Genomic DNA, 25,643 nt, shown 5'->3' on the forward strand with positions numbered 1-25,643 from the left:
TTCAAAATTATTTTTAGAAATGAAAACCCGAAACAAAGGCGAACTTCCTTTGGAAAATGAAAATGTGAAAACATACAAGGAAAAGGAGAGAAAGTGGTCGTAGAACGGAATATTTCTTAGTTGGCAAACTAGTCAAGATATTCTCAGTTTGGCTGCCAACCAGGGCTGACGTTATCAAGCACTTCCTCTACCTGAAGGAGAAGAATGGTCCAACTTTGAATGAGACAAATCGAATTGTTTCATAACCTTTAAGTAACAGCTTCAGGTAAATTTTTATAAAGAACCAAACACAAATATAGTATACTTTTTCAACTTTTTTTTCAAAGTAAGCAAATATTGCAAATAATTTCCTTAAATACTATTCATTCAAAAGTTGTAAAGGCAATTTTATTTTATTTTTAGTATGCAACTGAGGAAAGATTTATAAGAAAAAATTATTTTTGCTTTAGTGTGCAGTGTACCTCTGTGGATTCTCATTGCAGTGAGGAATATATTCTAGGCTCACTATGGTTTTCATGGCAATGATCAGGTTTTCCTATAGTTGGACTTGTTACCCTTCAAAGGAATATATCAAAATATATAGACAGATATTTGAACCTTAAGAAGAGCCAGCATAAGAGTTAGAGAGGGTATGTTCAATCATGTGTGCAGTTTGTGAGATCAGAGAGAGGTTATTTATCAATCTTTTTAAAATAATATTTTTTTATTTATTAAAAATTATTGTTTCCTCAAAATGTTTAAATATTTTAAAAATCAAGATTTAATTTTCTTCGTAAGTTTTAAAATTATTTTTTATGATTAGGACTGTTCTGGTTGAGTAATACAAAGAAAAGTCTGATAAAAGCTATCAAAGCAGACAAGGTTAGGCTTCCATTTGATAAGCATGAGGATATACTTTATCTGAAGGATCAGATGAGAGAAAGGAAAATGGCTCTAGCACCCATTGACGAGCGAAGAAAAGAGATCGAGTTGAGAAAAATAGAGCGTTCAAAGAAATCAGTTACTGTTATTAGATATACAGAAGATGAGCTTATTCCTAGTACCTCAGGAATTGCAAAACATTCATTATTAGTCTGTTTTCAGAATAAATTAAGTTCTGAGTCCGACTCAGAGAATAAATTTACACCTATTTTGAAAAACAAAAGACAAGATCAGACCATTACTGTTACTAAAGAAGTTATTGAGGAAACCATGAGAACTGCTCTGATTTTTGATGTATCAGCTTATAAAATGACTGCAACATTAATTAAGCTGATTACAGAAACTGGAGGAGATCCCAATGAACTTCCACTTTCCAATACCTCAGCTTTTCGAATGAAAAATAATATCATTAACCGAGATGCTGACAGTATAAAGATTCTTAGACAAAATGAAATTAAACATGATAATCAGAAGGTTCAGTTACACTTTGATGGAAAGCTCATCAAGGTTAGTATATGTGTTACCAAATAAATGAGCACGTTGAACATATATTTTGTAATAAACTACCTTACAATATTTCTAGGATTTGATAAAGGCTCACAATGATAAGGCAGTTGACAGAATTCGCATTATTTAAAGAGCAGAGGGAACTGATTATCTACTTGGTGCTCCATGATTTTCTTCTGGAAAAGGAATAAATCAGTTTATTGCTACTGCCAAGCAACTGAAGGCTGCTAAACAACTGACTTCAGCAGAAAAGCTTAGTCTTATATACGAGGAAAAGGCTTTGAGGAAACAGAAGTTTTCCTTTCCAGCAACAGTGAACTTGACAGCAGTATTGATATTGTAGAAGAGAATGATTTGTGGGCAGGAATGAGGCCCTAAACAATGCTATAACCTAAAATATACTTTTTTCATTAAATATATATATATTTTTAAAAAAGTTTCATTACTACTATTGAGAATAATTACTGAGTGGAGGGGCTGGGTACCCCTCGGGGGAGAAGGAGGGGGAGGGTCTCTGCCATAAGATACATAAATATGTATTTCAAATAGGACATCTTAATCCTTAAGGAGCTTGCACAGAAAATATTTGGTAGCTACGACTGTTGTTTCATGTTGTGCCAAAATCTGTATGGTTTTAGTGATCAGAGCCATAACCACCGGGGAGGGGGGGGGGCAGGGGTCTTGGCCTCCCCAAAATTTTTTAAAATTATAATTATCAAGGAAAAACATATATGTAAAATATTTTTAACAAATATTTTATCCCCTCCCTCCTTTAAAAGAATCATAGGCCCCCTTAATATCAAAATTGTGGTTACGGCTCTGTAGATTGATTGGTTGACTCCTGTTTTCTCGCGTAACTTTAAAAAATAGCTTGACACAATATGAAACAATAGAGCTAGTAGCTTGATTTTTTTAACACATCATCTATACATTGTCAAATATAATATATGTCATATACATGTGTATATAATACTCAAGTCTCCAGATATTTGGCAATCTGTAAAGATTTTAAAACTGATAAAAAATGTCGTCCTTGCGCAAGATGAAAAAATTATTTTTTCAAAAAATTAAAATTATATCATGAAATCACTTTAAATTCTCCAACATTTTAGCTTGCATAGATATCAAAAAGAAGAAATTGTTGAAAAACGAACACCCGTAATATATATGTATACTTAACAAGTTTTTTTTATCAAAAAATATAAAAGTAGAATATATAACAGTTTGTAATAGAGTAATATTTAAGTAAAGAACTAAACTATCTTATTTAGGTAAAAATAAAAATAAAAAAAGTACTTTTCTTAGAAAAACCGAAAAACTTAAAGAAAAAATTTAGAAATGAAAAAATTTTGAATTTTATTTAGAAATTTAGAATTTAATTATGAAAAAAGTTTAGAAAACCTTAAAATAATATTCATTGATAGTTTTCTTTTTTTAAAAAAAAGAAGATTAGATTTCAAAAATAACATTTAAAATTAGAGGAAACACAATAACTAAATTAATAAAAAAAAATTATATACATTCTGAGACATATTTTATATAACTGAATTTTAGTTTAAAAGAAGTATTTAAAATCGGATATGTTAAAATCCATAAGTGATAACACCTGTTTCGATTCATTTTTAAACTGTTGTATATTAACTTTTTTCATACCTTATATATATTAATTAACATATGTTTAATATAAATAATATATTAATTTATATAATAATTAAATACTAATCGTATATTACTTTACTTGTAAAAATGGTTTGTACTTACATTCTGAAAATGAAAGTAAAAGTTGTAATATGACACGTGTTCTGGTTTTTAAGGAAATATGACACGAGTTTGAATTTCAAAGTAAAACACTGAAAAATAACCTTTTTAATCCTTTTTTGCAGTTACTTATTAAATAGCTTTAACAGACAAAACTTCGAAAGATTCTATCGTTGCTATTGCTGCCGTTGTTTTGGTTAATTTTTCTAAACTACAAATTGATATCGTCAGTTTTTTGCTTAGAATTCTTGAACATAATATCATAATCAAGTTTTATATAAAATAATTTGGAAATTCTGAAAAAAAATGTTCGATAAAATTTTTGTTATAGTTTATGCAACTTTGGCTTTATCTGGTAAGTTAAGTGAATATAGTTTTATTTGTCTTTTTTTGTTTTTATGGCTTTTAGTTGCATATTGATTAATTTTTTTTTTAGATGGTATATAAGAGCCAATACTAAAGTAAAAGTCAAAAACATTTTTTTAAATCACAAAGTTTTTTAAATCATCAATCTTAATCTTAATAAATTCACCTTTTATAAAATATACGTATCAACGTAAATAACACAAGTGTTCATTCATTTCAGGGCCGACAACATCAATGGACCAGGGGGTCCCTTTTTTTTTTTTTCCTAAGGATTTTTTTTTTTCTAAGAAAGTTCTAAATATTGTGAACTTTTTTAGAAATTCACAATTGTGCCCCTCCACTTCGAAACCCGTGTCGGCCATGGATTGTAACGACAAAATGTAATTTTTTCATCCTTTTTTAAATATTAGTCATTAAAGATTTTAATGATGGACAATTATACCGTATAATATTCGAATTTGCAAAAATATGATTTAAAAGTTTACAAAAGTTTTTATGAAGATTACAAATGTTTCAAATAGAAATAATTCTAATTGTATTTGATATGTAATTAAAAATTCCTACCAAATTCTAATTTAACTTTCCAAATTCGGATTTAGTTTTAATTTAAAGATCCAATAAAATATAGTTTTTATACATTCCCAGCATTCACGTAAATGTATTCAATTGTTTGTTTACATTTAAGCTTGTTGTCACGTTTAAATAAATTCAGAAAGAAATAATAGACGAGTCTAAAAAAAAACTATAAAAAACAACCGCTTATGTTGATGTCAATGGCTTACTCAATCAATTAATAAATATCGCAAAAATAAACCGTACTGTTCTGATATTTCATTTTGCATGTTTTACTAAGATGACGTTATGCTGGGTCATTGTTAATATAAAATTATTGGTGTTGTGTTTGCCCAAAACAGCATTATATTTTGCGTCAAATTGAAACATGAGCGGGTGTTCATCGGATTAGGTTGGCGCCGAGCATGTTTACTAGGTTCGCGTTACACTGATTGTCTTACTTATTATTCATGTTCTATAAGGAGCTTGTCACATACACAAAAAAAATTTTTTAAACTAAAAAATTAGTAAGTCTTGGTAAACTATACTCATATATAAACTAAAATTAAGTAATGCAAACGCAAAACGCGGTTGACTTAAATACAAATCTAATTTCACCAAATAAAAAAAGTTTCAGCTATTACCACCAAAACTATAGTTTATAATTTAGTAGTTTGTCAACCTGTATGTTGAATAAAGTTGCGCTAACTAACACTAAAATACAATTAGTCCAACTACAAAGTTAATGCTGTTGCATCAGTCAACTTCAAAATACGGATGGCCCTATAATACTTAATGCTATTAAGACACTAGAATTGTTAAAAAAAAAATACAAAATGTGTTAACACAATCAAAATAAAAGACGTTTTAGCACGCAAAATTTTCATCATTTCAATATTGTAAGCAATTGAATTTTATTCCAACTTCATTTGTCGCAACCAAACAAACGTTCAAATTAATAAAGTTTTGCAAACAACCAGGGGCGCACAGAGGGTGGGGGATCCGAGTTGCTTTCCCCGAGCATCACATTAATGGGGCATCATCAGATGACAAAAAAAAAATTATCAGTATGCCAAATAAATAGTTATAAATATCCAATAATGAAATGAAAATTGCTTATTTTTTTACCTTCATCCATCAGATTACAGAGAGATTTCAAGCTCTGAAATAGCAATGTAGATTATTTTCCTTTATCTGGTCTACATCTGACATTAATTCGAACTTAGCAAACAGTCAAGAATCTAATGTTAGCAAACAGTCAAGAATCTAAGATCTATTACTTCTGTATCTAAATGATTTAAGTGAAGTCTTGTTTATTGATGAGTTCCGCCACTTATTGTCTATTCGACGCCAGCTACTGACAAATGATTGGTCCAAAGATCTTCTGAATACCATTTATGCAAAAGTATATGAACCCAGATATGCATATAACTTACTTTGCTAATATCTGTGGTTGAGAGCGTGAGATCTTTTAGCAAGTTAGCACTTAAAGTCAAAAACTCTCTAAGAGGAACCATGAGACAAGATAATCTTAACGACTGTCTTATCCTTTCTATCGAAACAGATCTTGCAAAGAAAGTTAATTACAATGTTGTAAACTCCGACTTTGCTGCTAGAAATGCTTGTAAAGTCTTGGTATAACGTCAGAAAAACTTTATACCAAGCGCAGAAATTTTTATTTTTTCTTTGCTGTGTTTAATTGTTTGATTCGTGAACTGTTTTAAATACGCCATTTTTAAAATACTTTGTGAATACTAGAAATGATAGCTTTATTTTTCTTATTATTTTTATTTTGGTGGCGGATAGGGGGAGGGGTATCCAGTAAATTTTTTTAATAATATACCCAGGGCATCATGAAGTCTCTATGCGTCCCTGCAAATAACTTTATTAATTTAATCAACAACTAATTGTAATAAATATATATATATATATATATATATATATATATATATATATATATATATATATATATATGTATATATATATATATATATATATATATATATATATATATATATATATATATGTATATATATTATTTACTCTATATATATATATATATATATATATATATATATATATATATATAGAGTAAATAAATATAGAATAAATATATAAAGAATAAATATATATAGAATAAATATATATATATCATATGCATACTCTATATATATCAAATTCGAAATCAATTGAAACGCCATATCGTTCATATCATTAAAATGGATTTTATTAAATAAAACTATGAATAACTTGTTTCATTAAACTCAAAAAAAAAAAAATCGTGTTTAAACTTGTGTAAAAAGAAATTAAAATTCAAAACGTAAATTCATTATTCTATTTGTTTAATGTTTTATTTACACTTCCATTCTTATTGTTTAACAAGCTACACGTAATCATACGTTATCACACGTTATTAAAAATAATGATTTTAAACAATGTTATTATGCAGGATTTTTTGACTATATTTTAGATAATATCAATGTGATAACAAATTACTTCATTTACCATTACCATATTATGTAACAAGACTGTTAGGCTTTTATTGAAATTCTAGAAAAGAATAAAGAAATGTCAAATAACACTGTTTACTTTGTACTGCATTTTTTATTAAATCTCATATGAATGATGTTATTTCTAAAGAGTCATTTTTTGAGAAAATCAGGCAATGCTCAAAAGTCATCTACCTCAATCACGCCTAATTTTATATATAGATATGCTGATAGGGTAAGAGAGAGGCCTGTAGAGCTTTTTTTTTTCATTCTAAATAGGCAATGAAATTATTGCATTTATTTTCATAAAAATAAATTTAATATCTGAGACAAACCTTTCTTTTGTCAAAAAAATCCTAATTTGAAATTGCACACCTTTGAACTTTGCAGTCTACTTTAAATATATTTATCTCAAAAGAAGGGTATCCAATTTTAATTTTAAAGATCTAAAGAAACTGAGGAGGTTTTGTTTACAAAAAAACTAATCTGTTAAAAAATAATTTTACAAGCGTTCAAAAATTAGCCATTATGAGAAAATGACAAAGATACCAAGGTTGAATGTAAAGATTTTCTATTACTTCATGTTACCATTCTTTGAGTTTAAAAAAATCAAACTTAGGAGGTAATATTGCGTTGTTGAAATAACGTTACGTCAAAATGGCTCTAAATCTGCTTTTTTTTTTAATTTACACAATTTACACAATTTAAAAATTATCAACCCGATATTTATTGAACATAATTAATTTTAGACATTATTTCTCCAACTAAAGTTATTGAATATGGTTTACTGAGCATTTAGTTAAGTACTTTTAAATTGATTAGAACAGAGTACCCTGTCTTAAAGCCAACATCAGGTGGAGCTCAAATGCCGACATTGGATCGCCATCACTTTTGTTTGTACTAAATTGTGCGGGAAAAACATCAGCTAGCCAATGCAAAAAATGATTGAATGAGCCATATCTACTGGTAACAACTTCACAGAAGCACTCTACATAATCCCTCTTCAATTTCAGATAAAAAATAAAAAGATATAAGCAATTCAAGCAAAAACAATTTAATAAGAAAAATTATAAAAGTCACAGTACAGCTTGCAAACAGCTGCTGTAGCCGTTTGCAAGCTGAATGAAAAATTTATCTCAATTTTTTCAAATAAATCTGCTGTTAGTGATTGTTACACGATGAGCTGTAAGAGTATGGTTCTGGAATCAAGAAACATTTTAAGTGGTCATCTTTTACAGATGTTATAAAGTACAAAGACAGTGAAATAATTTGTTGAATTCGACTACCTTTATCTTTTAATTATAACTTTGACATTCAAACAACAACCATATTTAGATAAAGACAAACATAATATACTGAGTAATACCACTGTGACATTTTTTTTAAATATACAAAAAGTTTCATTTTTTGTAGTGGATTTATTTCAACAAAGCAATATTAACCATTAGGTTTATTTGCATTTAAAGAATGGTAATATGATAATACGGAGTTATAGAAAATCTATTCACTCAATTTTTAGATCTTTGCCATTTTTCAATAATGGATAAATTTTGAACTCTATTTAAAACATTTTTCGACAGTTTGATATCTCAAAAGTTTTTTTGTAAGCAATAAACCCTCAGTTTCTTTAAACCATTAAAATTCCGAGATATCTTTTAACTATTATTTCCATGATATCACGTGGTTTACAACTTATTAGTTTTAATAAATGAAAAGAAAAAAGATCCGACATTGTGTTCGCTGCAAGAAAGCAACATAAAAAACGAAAGGGAAAAAATTTTTGGTGGTGTATTGATTTAATAACAATTTTTTCTATTATAAACTTAACGAAGTTTTAAATTAAGTAATTTTTAAATAATTTTTGAATATATACAAAATTTTGTATATATTCGAAAATTACTTAGAAATGCAAAAGGTATGATATTTTTCTGGTTTGTAGTGATCTAATCTTTCAACTGATTTGTAGTGATCTAAATGCATTTGTATGAGAATCTAATCTTTCAACTGATTTGTAGTGATCTAAATGCATTTGTATGAGAATTTACTTGTCAGAGAAGTACTTGTCAGCAAATCAGCAAACTTTTTATTCTTGGTCTATGCATGGCCCATCATTGTGAATTTATATAAACAATTCATTAAACTTGTTTGTATACGTTTTTTCTCATACATAGCCCATAACAAAATAAAAATCCATTCTTAGGATGGTGAAAAAGTTCTTGGTGTTTGTGGTTGCTAACTTATAAATATGGAGCAAATTCCAATCATTTATATGTTTATAATATTGTATCTACAGAAACGAACTTTTTGAAAAACCGGCTTTCGATTTACAAATTTTTGTAAAAAACAGTTTAAACTATTTTCAAATTTTCATTAATGAATAGCAAGAGTAACTTATATTTGTACAAAATCTACTTTTTTTAAAATCTACTTTTTTAAATTTACTTTTTGTTTAACTATAAAAATCATAAATATAAAAATCACAAAAAGAAAAACCAGTATCCAAATCAAAATATATATGTATAAAAATAACAAATACTTAACATGATTTATACAGAATAACATTTAAAAGCAAAATTAATTTTATATTTATTTAAACTTTCAAAAGCAAATTTTATATTTATATTCAGTTCATCTATTTTAATTTTTCAGAAGGAAGTAGGATTTTGAAAAACATAAAATGTCCACTGAACGGTGGCTAAGCCCAGTTTTTATTTTGAACACGAAATTGCCTGCAGATGAAAGTACTCAATCACTAACAACAGAGCTTGGTTTTATAATTTTTAGTGCGTCAAATGAAAAATCTAAGTTTTGGTTTTTTTATTCGTTGCCTCGACTTTTTCATTGCCTTTGGGTTTCTAGAAACACAAAGGCACTGGTAGCTATAGTTTCATTAGTTGAGGCAACGAATAAAAGAACCAAATCTTTGATTTTTTATTTGACGCACCTTAAATAATAAGTATATAAGTATTATAATTAAATATATAATATAAATATAAATATTATAAATAAGTAAATAAGTTCCTTGAAGAGCAGGTAGAAAACTTTAGAGTTCCAAGATATTCTACAAGCTCTTCAAGAAACCTATTGATTTGAAGAAGAAATTTATTGATTTTTCCATGACTTCTTATAAAAACGCATTTCTCTGTTGCATTTCATTATTGATAAGTAGTTTCTTTGGTTTTCTTTTCATCTGAATCGGTGCTCACATTAGAATTTCAAAATATTCTGGATAATAACTCTTCAGATAATATAACAATTTCGGATTTTGAAACTAAAGAAAGTAAAAGAAAGCTAAAGGAAGTAAAAGAAAGCTAACGGAAGTAAAGGAAGCTAAAGAACGGAAAGCTAAAAAACGGAAGGAAAAGAATGTTAAAGGAAGTACACAAAATTTCTTTATTGAACCAAAAATATTTTAAAGATTTTTCAAATACAATAAAATATTTGCTAAATCTATTTGTCTTCTTTCTTGAATTTTTTCTTCTAAAGCCTTTTATATATTTCAAACTTATTATTAGGGCTACCAAAAATTGTAAAATGCCTGCCTGGGTACCGTCGAATAAACCGGCGAGTACCCGGGTACCCGTTAAAAAATAATAGTTTTTTAAAAGTTGTTTTTATAAACAGTCAGTAAAAATTTTTCATTTAATAGTATGTTCTTTATTTATATCTAATTTTTTAAATTTAAGTGTCAAGGTTACACAACTTCCAATTACAGTTTACAAGTTTTAGCAATTCTACTGCTGAGGGTGCCAACGATGCTTGCCGTCAATCGACTACATAACAAGCAGTCGAAAAGTGCATTCTGATGACACTGAAGTCACATTTATGCATATTTATTTGCGCGCTAAAATAACGTAATTATATCTTCCAGATTTAGAAAGAGTTTTATCCGAGAGACAAAGTAATGAACAAGTTGGAGAAGTTTTAATTTACGTAAAGAAAAAGTCTTAAGGAATAATAAGTGGATCTAAATCAGAAACTCAAAAAATTTTACAAACGTTGTATTTAATGTTTTCAGACATTCTAATGTCGACAAAGGAAATGTAACTATTGAATTTGTAACAACAAGTTTAAACAATCTTTAAGATTTTCTTTTACATAATAATTTAACATTATTAAATTGTTATACTACGATTAATAATTTTAATTTAAAAAAAAAATGAAATAATTTTAAATTTAACTTTTTCGGGTAACTGTCAAGCTACGGTTACCCGTCATTTAATAATGCTACCCAGGCAGTAAGCAACAGGTGGATACAAGGGTGCCCGGATACCCGTTGGCAGCCTTACTTATCATAGATCATTAGACTAATATTAGACTATGTAATGTTGCTTCAGACCACATATTAGACTAATATCATTTGTTGCTGAAACCATAAACCAATCGTTTCTTCTATACTATTCCAACTTGTTTTGGAGTCAAGAATTAAATTTAATTCTTTTGTTATTTTAAATTATTATAATTTTGAAATAAGATGTTTCTTACTGGAGATTTAGAAAAAAACTTTTTCTAAATCTCCAGTAAGAAACATCTTATTTCAACAAATTTTTCTTATTTTTAAAACTGATTTTTTTTTTTGTTAGACTAAATTGGAATAGGGTATTTTTGGTTACAAACATTATAAAGAGGATCTTCATAACCATTATAATTGTCTTTGTATTTATCTATCAGCTTCTTATTTTTCTCTATGTTTATATAATTAATTGGTATTTGATAAGTGGATTGCGAGAGAATATCATAGTTAATTAATTATGCATGACAATTTTTAACAATAAATTTTGTCATAACAACAGCATCATTATGTGTTATCGCAACTCCTATGTGTCAGTTTCGAGATTTAAGTTAAAACTTTTTGTACTTTTAAATTTAAACTCCAATGTTCTTTGATCAATACTGAAACCAGCTATTGAAACTAATCTTAATTTTTTTATTTTTTGAATATCGTTACTTCCAACAAGGCTGCGAGCACCACAATTAGAGTTGGAAGTTACTAGAAGAAAAAAGATAAAGTTTATGGAGCAAGATAACGATTAACAGACAACTTAGAAGGCTGCGAATCATATGAATTAGGAAAACAAGATGAAAGATGCAAATTCAAATGAACTGATGTTCAAGGAAAAAAACTATAGGAATAAGAATTTTTGGAGCACTTAGGAACAGTTACAGAAAAAGGATGAGTCTTAATTGAACGACAAAGAACCAAAAGAATGAATTTTTGTAGATGGCACAAGATACGCTAGTTATTTAAAGCAGCGCTTAATTTAGAGCAGTGCCCATTATAGTATTTATATAAAAGAGAAAGAGAAGCAATACTACGACGATGTGATAAGGTTGGAGGTTGGCTGCAAGAGCAAGTTCAACTATGTTTACAATGCGTTTTTGCACCTAGTTAAAAAGAAAAATGGCATCATTGGAAGATCCGCAACAGCATTCCATTTGGGAAGGATTTGAGATTTATAAAGATAAAGAATAGAACCCTGAGTAAAAATAACACGATGAAAAACTCGATGAAAACATGCAAGCTTAGCAGATTCTAATTTTGCAATGGATTTGATATATGATTTCCATGAAAGATTGGAAGAAAGAGTTAATTCGAGGGTAGATCTAAATTATTGCGATAACAGTTAGCTGAAAAAAAATTAAGTTTTATCTGAGTTAATGTTCACCAGCCACTGAGAGCCCTATGATGGAGCAGAAGTGAGATCTTTTTCAAGCTCAAATACATCCTCCAACCAATAAGAGAATGTTAGCTTTTTATCAATACAAAAATTAATGGTAGTATTATCAGCGAACAATGCCACCTTAGATTAGAGAATTTCTATGAAATTGTTAATGTAAATTAAAAAAAGTATAAGGCCAAGGATATCACCTTAAAGAACCCCTGAGATTGCAGGATATAAAGAAGAGTGCTGTCCATGAAAGACATCTTTTATAAAACGAAGAATTTTATAAAAGGATGTTATAAAAGGAAGGATTTAATTACCTTAAAGATGTTACCTGATACACCGTAAGAAGAATGCTTTCGGAGAAGACCAGCATACCAAACTTTATTAAAAGCTTTAGAAATGTCAAGAGCAGTATCCTTAACCTCTCCACCTCTATCTAATTTACTAATTAACAAATAAGCAGTTAAATGAGAAGATCAAAATCCATATTGATGATCAGAAAGTTATTTGATTCAAAATGAGAGATTAAGTATTTGTTAATTAAAGAGCTTGGTTAATTCGATCAGAAACAAAATCGAAAAGAGTGCAGTCTTGAGATGAAGGAGACAATATAGAAAAAAAAGAAAGGCAATTGATTGAAGTAGTGCTAAACAAAAGCACATAAAAGAATAGTCTGTAGAGTTAAACCTAGTTTCACAACGAATAGGTGAGTTCTTTCAAATGTAGATGCCCAGGCCAAGCATGTGACTATTGGAGTCATTATGAACTAAATGAAGATAATCATCAAAACTAAGATTGCAAGATGAAGCGTCCAAATTCAAACCAGTCTCACAAAGAGCATGTAGGCCTGGTGAACTTTGCATGAGATAATACTCAACAGAAGAAAAGTTATTTCAAAGACTACAAATATTAGTGAGTGATAGATTTAGAGAACTTGGTGATGACAATGATTATTTTTGTTTTATAGTTTTGGTACTTTAGTCATTTTTTAATTCGTTAAAGAACTCGACTCATAGCAGTGATAGTACTCAGTACACTATTTAATAATCAATTAAATAGTGTACTGAGTACTATCACTGCTATTGCAATTGATAGTACTTAGTAATTGCCTCATTATTACTAATAATGATGCAATTACTGAGTAATTGCCTCATTATTAAGCAATTGCCTCATTATTACTATTAAACCCTAAAACCATAACACTGAGTTTTGAAGTTTTACCCTCATTAGGAGCTAATAGAATGAGTTGCCAAGTCATAAAAACAGAGACACAATCAAAACTTATGCATTGAGTCAAGAAAATCAAGTATTCAACATCTTAAACTGGAAACAATGTACTATAAATACATCTACGCTAGTCTAACAGATGAAAAAGGGATACAATGCTGGTTTACAGATATAATCTGTTTACCCGTTACTATAGGGGTACAATGCTGGTTAACAGATATTTATCTGTTTACGATTATTTGTTTATTCTTTATTTTTTATATTTATTGTTTTCTTTAATTTTAATTTTTTATAGTTTATTTTGTTAAATTATTTGTTCATTTTTTTGAGGAAGTGTAAGGTCTAGGCGCTTTTTCTTCGCCGACCATTTTTAGTTTTTTTTTGTTGATTACTAGATCAACTTTTTTAAATGATTATGTAGATTATTTGTTTATGAATATTTACAGCTCAACATTTTATTACAATGATTGCAGACTTCATTGACTTTTTGAAACTACTCCAAACTTCCGACTTTTGTATCATCTTTTTTTATATGAAAATGAAATATGATTTATTACATAAAAATTTTAAAACTTTACTTAACCATTTTATCATTTTATAACTAAACAACTTGAACTATTTAAAAAAGGTTATATTAATTCAAAAACAAGTATTAGAATGTGTCAAACTTATTATAAAAACAGGTTTTGAAAAACCGTCAAACCCAAATTTATACTTATATCAAATCAAGGTGTTTTGCAGGAAGTTAATAATAATTGGAGTCTGGAAACAAATAAGCCTGAATAGTTTGTGTATGAAAAACAACCGATATAAAGCATTAATTATTAATTAAATTATTATTATTATATTATTAGCATATTCTTAAACTTTGCTTCAGTTTTGTTGATTTTACTTCATACAGCAAAAAACATTTTAAATAATAAATTACCAGAAACATCTTACATGAAATTATAAAAAATTACTTGAAAAAATAAGAGTTTGTGCTACCAATCCGTTAATAACTTAACTTATATAATAATGTTCTAAAAACTATTCGATTTATGTTATAGTATTTATAATACTTAAGCGATATGTACCCCATATAACTCCTACCCATGAATTGGGCTGTAGGTACTCAGATCTCCCATATAAACAATTGAATTTTTGTATATTTAAAGTTGTTTACCTTTTTTATTTGAAAAGAGTTTAAATATAACCTACAAAGCTACGACTATAGGATACTAGATACTTAGAGATAAATTTATGGAACCTTTAAAACCATGCTATATCGTTCGATGCATAAGTAGGTGTTAAAACGGAATTTTGAAAAGTTTTTTTTATTATTTATTGTTAGGCGGCAGATTGCTGGCGCCTCTTCTCATCATAGCCCCTGCTCCCCAGTTTAAAAAAGTTGTCTACGGACATGATTTTATTTTATATTTAAAAAATATAATTGTATTACTTGCAAGGTTCAACACAGATAAATATAACCTCTAGTACTCAGATATACAACCTCTATTACTCAGATATATAACCTCTATTACTCAGATGTATAACCTCTATTACACAGATATATAACCTCTATTACTCAGATATATAACCTTTATTACTCATTTTAATTTTAGCAATAGACAAATAGTTTAATATTTTTCAAAAATAACAATAACTTAATCTAAAAAATATTTATATAGAAAGAAGTTTAAACAAATAAATAATTTTTTCTATATAGCCTTATACTTTCCAAATGGTCCCTAATTATAGTAATTTGAAATAAAAAGATGCGATGCGTCCCGCATATAGATGCGTTTTAGTATTTATGTAAATGATGGTTCACTTGAATTAAAACTGTCTTACGAATAAATTTAGAAAAAGAAATGAAGAATAAAAGTATTGTTTAAAATAATGATTATAAAAATAACGAAAAAACTGCCGAAATACCGGTATTTAATCCTTTTTATACCGGTATCCCGACATACCTAGATAAATACCTAATAAAAATTTTATAAAAGTTTGTTACTTAATTTTTAGATTAGAAAAGCTATTTTAGATAATGTTCCAATATAAAATATATTGACAAAAAAAAATTCAAACTTATTTATAACTTAAACTGGTTTTGTTTATTTTAAAACAGAAATCTTTTGTGAGATCTACTTGACCAATGTAATTATAATGATATTAAGAAAACTAAATTTTTTTTAATTTAATAATACTTTGTTCATTATTCTAGCCACCAATATCACAATTATGACACCGATATTAACTAGTGTTGGAATTTCAACTCTTTTAGAACCAAATCTAACAAGTAGAGTATATACAACTGTTTTACATCCAAATCTTACAAGTACTATACGTACAACTGTTTTACAGCCAAATTTGACAAGCGTTTTTTCGACAACTGCATTACAACCAAAGTCAACGAACATTGCATCTAGTTCTGTGTTAGAGCCAAATTCAACAAGCATTGTATCTACTTTTTCATTACAGCCAAATTCAACAAAGGTTGTATCTACTTCCGCATTACAGCCAAATTCAACAAGTATTGAACCAGCAACTACATTACGGTCAAATCTAACAAGTATCATACTTACTACTTTATTACAGCCAAATCTAACGAGTACCATAGTTACAACTTTATCGAAGCCGAATCTAACAAGTATCATACTTACAACTGCATTACAGCCAAATGTAACAAGTGTTTTATCTACCACTATATCAAACCAAAATATCACAAGTATTATATTTACGACAGTTTTATATCCAAATAGAACTTCAATAACTTCCACTAGTAGTATTAAACCTTCTTATGTTACATCTTCAAAAGTTACATATGGAGTCAGCAGCTCAGTAACACCTTCTATAACACCAACTACAGTGCCTTCTCCAACACCTACAACAGGTCCACCAAAAGTGCACTACCAGTTTCCAGAAAATAATTCTTGCATTGAACTCGAAAGCGAAATAGGAATTAAAATTCCAAATATTTCTCAGGTATTGCTGAATCTTTCAATTTTTTTGTACTGCTTTAATATGGATGGTGTTAAGACCAAATGAGCTAACCTTAATTTTCGAAATTGTTCAGGAGGCAGTTTTTTTACCTAATTATAAATGATAGGAAATAAAAAAAAAAAAGTTAACGTGTTTCTAACAATAATCTATGTTATTGATGGGCTAGTCCAGCTGGTTATAAATAGAGCATAGTCTTATTAATGCAGAAACTTAATATTAATAGAACCGAAAATTGAAGGGTTATTCCACGTGGTCTTCACACCATCCATATGTTAAACTTCTATATTTTTTAATGATAAACTGCTTTATTATTTATTTTCTTTTATTCATTTTGTTTTTATTTTTTGTATGCATTTATTTTCCTGTTTAAGTAATAAAATATTTTTTGCTTAGTATTAGTTTAGTATGTCGTCCTAAATCATCAGGACTTATCACATTATGATGTGCTGAATTTTGAGAGTTTTAAAAATTGTATACTTAAAAATGTAACTTTTAATAATTTTAATGCATAATGTCGCTAGCAGCTAGCTAACGACAACTTGTAACAATAAAGATCATGAGGTCATAAGGATTGCTAGAAAAGCTTGCAATTAACTAGTAAAAATTTGCATGCTATTTTTCATGTTGCTTTACCTTATTTCTACCAAATACCACTTTCCATGTTAATATTAATATATTTTAGTGTCTTATATACTTAATACAGTTGCTCTCAGATTAGTAATCCAACTTTACACAACACGCGTTATTACAAACCAACGTCAGATTTGCATTTACGCCATCCAAGCTATTATCAATTTTACTTGCGGTTCTATTTTTATAATAATAATTATTATCAGGTAGCTACAATAATAATAATAAAAACAACAATAATAATATTTCGAATAAGGCTAGTTTAAAAGCTGTGATGTGAAAATCAGATTTTTTAGCTTGCAACATCGACTTGGTACAATTTTTAGCTATTAAAGTATTGTTTTAAAACCACTAACTCGCAATATTTAAATACATATTAGGGTGGAGTGATTCTATATGTAAAAAAAAAATTGTTTTTTCATTTGTCCTGGGGGTGGAAAGTATGCCTTTTGTCTATTCATTTAACTGTGTGAAATTTAAATTCGATAGAATAATATCTTGAGGTTCCTCTCATAGTAAATATGGATAGGTACCAAATTAATAAAAAAAACTGTTGCTAACTAACACAAACCTTTTATTTAGAACATTTTATACATATTTTTGTAGTATTAAGTGTTACTTCAATACATTTATAAACTGTTTTTTTGTTTCAAATTTCGGTAAGTCATATCGAGATGCAAGTTTAGCTCGAATGAGTCCATCCCTTGCTTTGTTGCCACAAACTGAAGAAGAAGCTTCTGTCACCAGCTTAATGCATCTTTCAACCGCCTGAGTGTGACAAGGAAACTTTAAAATGTTAATCTTGTCAGGAACATTTATAATAATATTTTCTAAATCCCCAGTGGAAATATGTTTAGTAATGGGAGGCTTGCTTATATCAACCAACTGCCAATCAATCAAATCAATGTAGTCTTCAGCATTAAAGTTCAGTTTTGGAACTTTGAGCACTCGAATAGAGTTCTGATTGTTATTTGCCCTACATTTGAGAATCCGTCTTAAACCTAATTCCCGAATGTGTTTCCGTTCGTCAGCTAACATTGCTAACAGAATATTTTCAGGGTGGCCGAAATATGCATTTCTTTGTAATACTGGATCCACAATATTCTTAAGTTTGTCAGACAAGTAACGAGACTTCTTGATCAATCCAAAGAAATGTTTTGATCCATCCTTACAGGTAGATTTTATTTTTATCTCAAACCAGCTAGAAGAGTATACTTTGATCACTTATTTAACTAAAGTTTTTAACTCCATTGATGGTTCTATTAAAGCTACGTATAACCTGAGAATTCTGTTAGCAGTTGTTAACCATCGTGAATGTGACATCCTCCCTGGATCCCTCAAAGACAATGATGGTGATATATTACCACTCGAAATTCCATTACATATATCAAAGAGATAGTTTTGGTCAGTACTCAATTCATTTGGATCAATATTTGGCAATTCCACTTCAATTGGGTCAAATGGGACAATGGATAACTTCTCACAACTTTCTAGCATTTTTCCAATTGCACCCGAGAATCCTCTAGGATCATTGGTTTTTCCATCAAGGTGTTGCATTAAGTGGCGGAGAGGTAGCTCATTAGTGTGTAGTAAACATATATGCCATTGTAGTGGGCGAGCTGTAAACATTTCTAGTTGCCTGATAACACCATTTTTTGAGCCTGTATTTATGACAGTACCATCGCACCCAACCGCCTTTAACTCATCCACATTGTAATTTGTATTAGAATCCTCTAAGAATGTCCTGATACTCATTGTGATATTTGTAGCACTTCCAGACGTTGGTGCTACATGACCTAGATATTTGGAACCTGGCTCGGAAACTAAGACAATATGTTCTTCTGCAACAGTTTTTTTGTAATATCTTATGCCTTTTTTCTCTTGTTTAATTGTCTTATCCTTCCTCCCATCAAAATAAAGTCCTTGAACTTCAGAGGGTTCTTTTTCTGAATGTTCCCTGAGTTCTGTTCTTCTTTTCTTCCGTTCTCTTCTTATTTTGCTTCTATCCACAATTTTTGAGGGATTTTTTTTTGTTATGATTTGCAAATCTTGGAGAACGGCGTTTACAAGTATTGAGGCTGATCGATCCAAAATCCCAGTTCGGTCACATACTTGGGCTAGATTTGGCAAATTAATTCGTTTTCCACAACTTGATACGGAGGAATGTTGAGCTTGCAATGATGATGGTTCTGAAGTACTAGAAGTAGCAGCCTCTTCTACAGTAGTTGTGACACTTGACCTTGCAATAGCTCTTTCTTGCTTTTCAATTTCACTATCGCTATTGTCACTTGTAATTAATATCTCTTTAAGTTTCTGTGTTCTAATGTCCGGAGCCGCATATTTTGATAACCTAGACGTTTCTTTGGCTTTTCTTGCTAAATTCTTCTGAAGAATTTGGCTAGTTTTTTTTATCAATATTACCAATTGCCATCTTTCGAGTTGTTCTTTGGTCCATGAGAAAATCTCTCTCCCGTTTAGCACTTTTTTTTCACACTGACAATCGGCAAAGTTTCTACACTTGCAGGCTGATATATCAAACAGAGTATTTTCAATAAGCTCTCTAAATGCTATCACTTTCACTTGAGACTTTTTTATGTTCTTTTTCATATCCTTATATTTTTCATTGAGGCTTGCAATCAAGCTTAAAATTCTTTGATCAGAAATAATTGGAATGGATGCTTTTTGCCAAATTTTTTTCAATTCTAACAGTATAACTCGTGAAATGTCACTCACACTCGGATCTTTCCCATTTGCATTATCCTTTAACGATAACCTACACCACAAATAATATTTCATAACATCAGAGTTTGTAGGAAGAATATTGCCTTCAAATTCCTTGGCTACACCAAACACTTCACAAAAGGATTCTTTACGTGTTTTTGGCATTTCTTATTTTTCAGGCAATATTATGAAAAATGCTCTAATCACGAGCAACAGCGGATGTGTACTAACTAGAACATGAGAGATGTTAGTGATTTGAGTTGTTTTATTGCGTATTTAGGACATGCGCGAACATGATTTGACACGATCTTAAGCTATTTTTGAATTTTAGGATATAATTATAGTTTTCAATAATGACTCAATTAAAAAATGCGAAGAGGAACCTCAAGATCAAGTTGGAATTGTTTCAAATTTTATTTACTATCTAGATACCTCAAAAGGCATCTTTTGGCACTACAGGAGTTTTTTATTTTGAGAAAAAAAAAATTCACTTCATCCTAATACATATTCCTATCGTGATTTATTGTAAAAACATTGTTAGCTAAAAAGCTATTACATGTATTGATCAAATAGCTTTAGATTTTTTGTTATGTTGCAGTTAGCTAAATACCTACAATCTATAGCTTTCGATTTATCGTAATGATATCGCTAGCTACAACGATACAATATGAAGCCGTCAACAAGCTCCTGATTTTCTGTTATGTTAAAGCAAGCTTCAATGCGATATGCTGCTCATTATTGTAATATGTGGTTGTAACATGGATATCTACAAAGCTTTGATGTCTAGACAGCAACGCGTCGTAATAAAATTGCAATCTTTTAAATTCAGTTACTACTAGAATTATATAAGATCACATACTTTAAATTGAGTTTTTTAAGACATAAAAGACAAAACAACAATGTAAGCAATAAAATTACTTAAAAGTTATGTACTTGCAAGCCAATTGTTAGCTCATTTCCCACAACAATCTACAAAGGTCATATATTCTTTACTTGCAAGTTGTGGAACTTGCAAGTAAAGCACCGGTGTGGAACTTGCAAGTAAAATATATATGACCTTTGTAGATTGTTGCGGTTCGGAAATTTTAAAATAGAAAATGTAGAAATTAGAAATAGCTTACGCAATTAAAAGTCAATTCATAAAAGAATGTTTTGTTAATTAAATTACTCTCTATAAAAATAGATTTACAAAATTTGACAGTTCTAGTTGTATATTTTTTTACAGTTTAAAAAATGTTAAAATACTTAATTGCAACACTTTGTAAAAAATTTTTAGTTTATTATTCAAAGTTGAGATTTTGTTCAAATAAAACAAGCATCTTGATGTAAACTTTTTTTGACAACAACATGTTAGCTCTATTGCTCTATTGTTATTTAAAATCTTTAGCATATAATATTCGGCAAATGGTCATACACGAGCAGTGAACGCCTCAAGGAAGAAATGAAGTACATTAGAATAAAGGAGAATTTTTTTTCGAGCAAAGCATATTTTGATAGTTGTCAAGACAAAAATTAAGATTAATAGAAGAATATTTAAAATAAATAAGACAGACAATGCACCTAAACAGTACTAACAATAATATTAAACAATAAATTGTTTTATAAACACTAATATGAACGAAGATATACGAAAAATATATCACCAAACAAAAACAAATAAAACAAAAAATTGATTACAAAAGTAAAAAATGTGCATACAACAATGTAAGGCCTCTATATGGAAAAAAAACATTCATGCTAATGTGTAAACAAAATTTGTGTAGTGATTAACAACAACATGTTTGACAAGTGATGACAACAACATGTTTGCTCTATTGCTCTATTGTTAATAATTTATCGTGCATTTTATGGATTATAGATTAATATACTTTAACTACCCAACAAAAATGTACTTTTCAAAAACTACCAAGAATGTGCATAAAAATATATCCTAAAATAGTATTATATGCTGAGAATGCTAAATTATTTTTACACCAATTCAAATGCTTATATTTTGAGGTTATAATTTTGAAATTATAACCTTTGGTTTATAGAAAATAAATTACAAACATCAATAAAACAAATCCTGTATACTAAGTATATTAAATAAATCTCTATTAGGTTGTAGGCGTTATGTTAGTTAAATGTAACGTTATGACGGATGTCACATTGACATACAAGTAGCTGCTTGGGCTAACTTTGTTACTATGTTTACTAGGTTACCGTTGTGTTTGACCACTCTGAGTATTAACTTGAAGATCTTAATTCTCTAATCTCATTAAATCACTCTTTGAACTGGAAAAAGATTTGGTTCTCAGTGCCTCACTACATTTTTTCTTAAGTTTATTCTAGATATTTTTTCTAAGCTTCACATTATTATTATGAAAAACTCATTTCAAATTGGTTATTTCTCAAATGCTTTCAAAGTTGTTAAAGTTGTACCAATATTTAAACAATGAATATGTCTAATTACCGACCATCTTTCTTCTTTTAAACCTAAGCAAATTCATTGAAAAAGTTATGCATAAGAGGCTATACAAATACTTATATATATTTTATATATTTACAAATATTTATAAAATATATAGGCCAAATCTCCCCATATTGAAATCACTGAATCAATTAGAGTCAAAATAATTAGAATATTATGCAGGGCCAATTATGATTACAATGATTATGCAGGAATATTATGATTATAATTAATGCATATTTTTGCATTTTTTTTTAATTATTTATGTTGCGACTAGGGAGCTATGACAATTTTCCATACTAGACTTATATACACAGCCTTTACAATTTTATATATTTTTTTTGTTTATCACTTTTTAATTTTCTTCATATTTTATATTTATATTATTATTTTTTCTTATCTATATTGCGTGTTGCTTCTAATATTATTATAGTGTATCACTCATACAGTTTTTATCACTATTTGATTTTAGTTTAATCATCACGATTACTTACAACCATGACTAAAATAAAAGAAGATAATATAAATTCTATGTAATGATGCATCCATCACAGGTAATTTGTAGTATGGCTGGGTTGGCTAGATGTGCTTCGGGAATAGAAATTTTCACGTTAATTTCTTATAAAATAGCTATAATATACTGAGGTTTGGCGGAATAGTGTTGCAAAATTTTGATCGTCGCAAATTTTTATTGTCGCAAATTTGATTGTCGAAAATGTGGAAAAGGAATAGTGTCGCAAATTGTTGCATGATTGATTGTCGAATAACAGAATAAAGAATAATGTCGCAAATGAATTTAATGAATAGTGTCAAAAATAGAAAAAGGAATAATGTCGCAAAGGAGTTTAATGAATAGTGTTGAAAACAAAAAAACGGAATAGTGTCGCAAATGAATCTAAGGAATAGTGTCAAAAACATAAAAAAGGAATAGTGTCGCAAATAGTAAAATCGGAATGGTGTCGCAAATAGTAAAAACAGACTAGTGTCGCAAATGAATCTAAGGAATAGTAATTACTATTTACGATACTATTCCGTTTTTACTATTTGCGACACTATTCCGTTTTTACTACTTGCGATACTATTCCGTTTTCACTATTTGCGACACTATTCCTTTTACCATTTGCGACACTATTCCTTTTTTTCATTTTCGACACTATTCATAAAATTCATTTGCGACACTATTCCTTTTTTCCATTTTCGACACTATTCATAAAATTCATTTGCGACACTATTCCTTTTTTTTTTGAAACAGGCCTTTTTAATAAATTCGACATTGTTCCGAAATTCATTTTTTGATATTATTCCTGTCACCCTATACAGATACAGTCACATACATAATTGCTTTTTCCGCGTTAGAATAAAAATGTTTCTTGAACATATCTGAGCTAGCTTTTAGAACCAGATAATATAAATCCTATGTATAGATGCTTATCTATCTTAAGTATTTTGTAGTATGGCTGGGTTGGCTAGACGTGTTTTGGGAATAGAAGTTTTCACACTGATTTCTAGTAATACTTGACTCTATTGTACTGGAACATTCAATACTTCCTTCAATGGTATGTGTGTGTATCTATGAATATGTATATAAGTATATAGGCAGATATATGTATATATATAAAAAAGTGTCAGTTCTTTAGATTGTTTCTAAGTTTATAGTAATTTTTATCATATCTTCTAATTTTGGGCTTTATTTGGTTTTTTTGTATCCTTCCTGTAAAGGAACCAAACACAATTTTTATTATACAGTGGCTCCACTTAGAGGCAATTTACAGACTGTACTTATTTATCTGTTGAGAACGTAATGCGATATATAATTAATGCAGTATATGATTATATTCTCATTACTCATTATCATCATTTAGTTTTATACCTTTACTTTTAGCTCATATCTTAATGACCAGATTCTCTTATGAATACTATTTTCTACTATGCGTTCCTTTTTGCGCCCTACAACGACGATTTATTTATATTTAACCCATCAAATGAACAAAGAATTTATCCACCAATTTTGATGAAAAGCTTATTTTTATTATCAAGTCATGTAAAAAGCAATAAAGAATATAAGCATTTGATAAAAGTAGAAAAAAAAAACTTAAAAAATTATTTAATGAGAATATAATAACTAGTTTTTCACAATTTTGACAAATGTGGAACAGCAAGTCCTAAACAAAGGTACTTCATTTATACCTTACTCGAATTGTATTTATGGTAATTTATGTAGTAAAGCAGTGGAGAGATTTAAACAATCCATTCATCTAAGAATGTTTTTTGGAAAAGATGGCAAAAATCAATTAACTCACCCTTCCGCAAGAAATCGCAATGGACATCTCCAAATACAAATAACAAAAACATAAATAAATTTTTTTTTACAGATTTATCGAGACATTGAAACAATTATGAAAAAACCCAAACCCAAAGTTAAAATCAATCCTTCGTCAGTAGAGTCTATAGCATTTAAGAAACTTCATAATAATAAGGAAATCATATTCAAAAGAGCAGATAATGGTGGTGGGGTTTGTATTTTAGAAAAGGTAAAGCATGAGTATAAAATAAACCAACTATTAAATGAAACTAATACTTATAAACTCCTACCCCATAATCCATTGGCAAAAATACTAAATGATATAAATACCCTAATAGACTACATGGTTGTCCACTACATAATCAACAAAACAACAGCAAATTTTTTACGACCTGATACACCCTGTCGCTACCCTATTTTTTACGGATTACCGAAAACTCACGACCTATTGTTTTAGCATGTAATGACCCAACAGACTATTTATCTAAATTCATCACGCACTTTAGACAACCAGTGACAGAACCTCTCCCCTCATATATCAAAAATACTACTCATTTTCTTCATATGCTTTAATCCCTCCAATTTACCTCTTTTAACTATTTTTTTGTAACAGCAGATGTCACAGCTCTCTATATCAATATCCCAAATTAAGAAGGAATTTAAGCAACCATCTTTTATATGAATAAATTCCGATTCATCAGAGATCACCATTAAGCCCACCTTAAGCCTATATTATTATAAATTTAGAAACCATTCTTTCATCTGGCGTTTTCCAATTAGCTAATAGGTTCTACCAACAAGTTGATAGTACATCAATGGGTACAAGAATGGCGCCGCCATATGCTAACTTGTTTATGGGTAGATTAAATAACAAAGTTCGAACCCAGTTCCCAAATTCAGTTTCTTTTTAAAAACGTTACGCAGATGAAATTTTTTTCTTGTTTTATGAATCTGTGGAAGAATTACATAAGGTATATATTTTCATGAATAGGATCTACCATTTTTTTTTAATGAATCTGACACTTCAAATAATTTTTTGGACATGTCACTATACAAGGACAGATATGGAC

At 28.9% G+C, this 25,643-nt stretch overlaps 1 protein-coding gene across 1 annotated transcript in view; it reads left to right on the forward strand.

Annotated features, from left to right (window-relative positions):
* The first annotated feature begins 3,272 nt into the window (after window positions 1-3,272).
* Window positions 3,273-25,643, forward strand: part of LOC100212604 (mucin-2) — a 54,780-nt gene continuing 32,409 nt past the window's right edge. Inside the window, exons 1-2 of the mRNA XM_065787953.1 lie at window positions 3,273-3,541; window positions 15,693-16,453. Of these exons, the coding sequence (XP_065644025.1) occupies window positions 3,493-3,541; window positions 15,693-16,453 (810 nt within the window). The 5' untranslated portion in view covers window positions 3,273-3,492. The remainder of the gene's footprint in view (window positions 3,542-15,692; window positions 16,454-25,643) is intronic.

The sequence above is a fragment of the Hydra vulgaris genome, chromosome 01 (assembly GCF_038396675.1).
Source record: "Hydra vulgaris chromosome 01, alternate assembly HydraT2T_AEP".
Lineage (NCBI taxonomy): Eukaryota > Metazoa > Cnidaria > Hydrozoa > Anthoathecata > Hydridae > Hydra > Hydra vulgaris.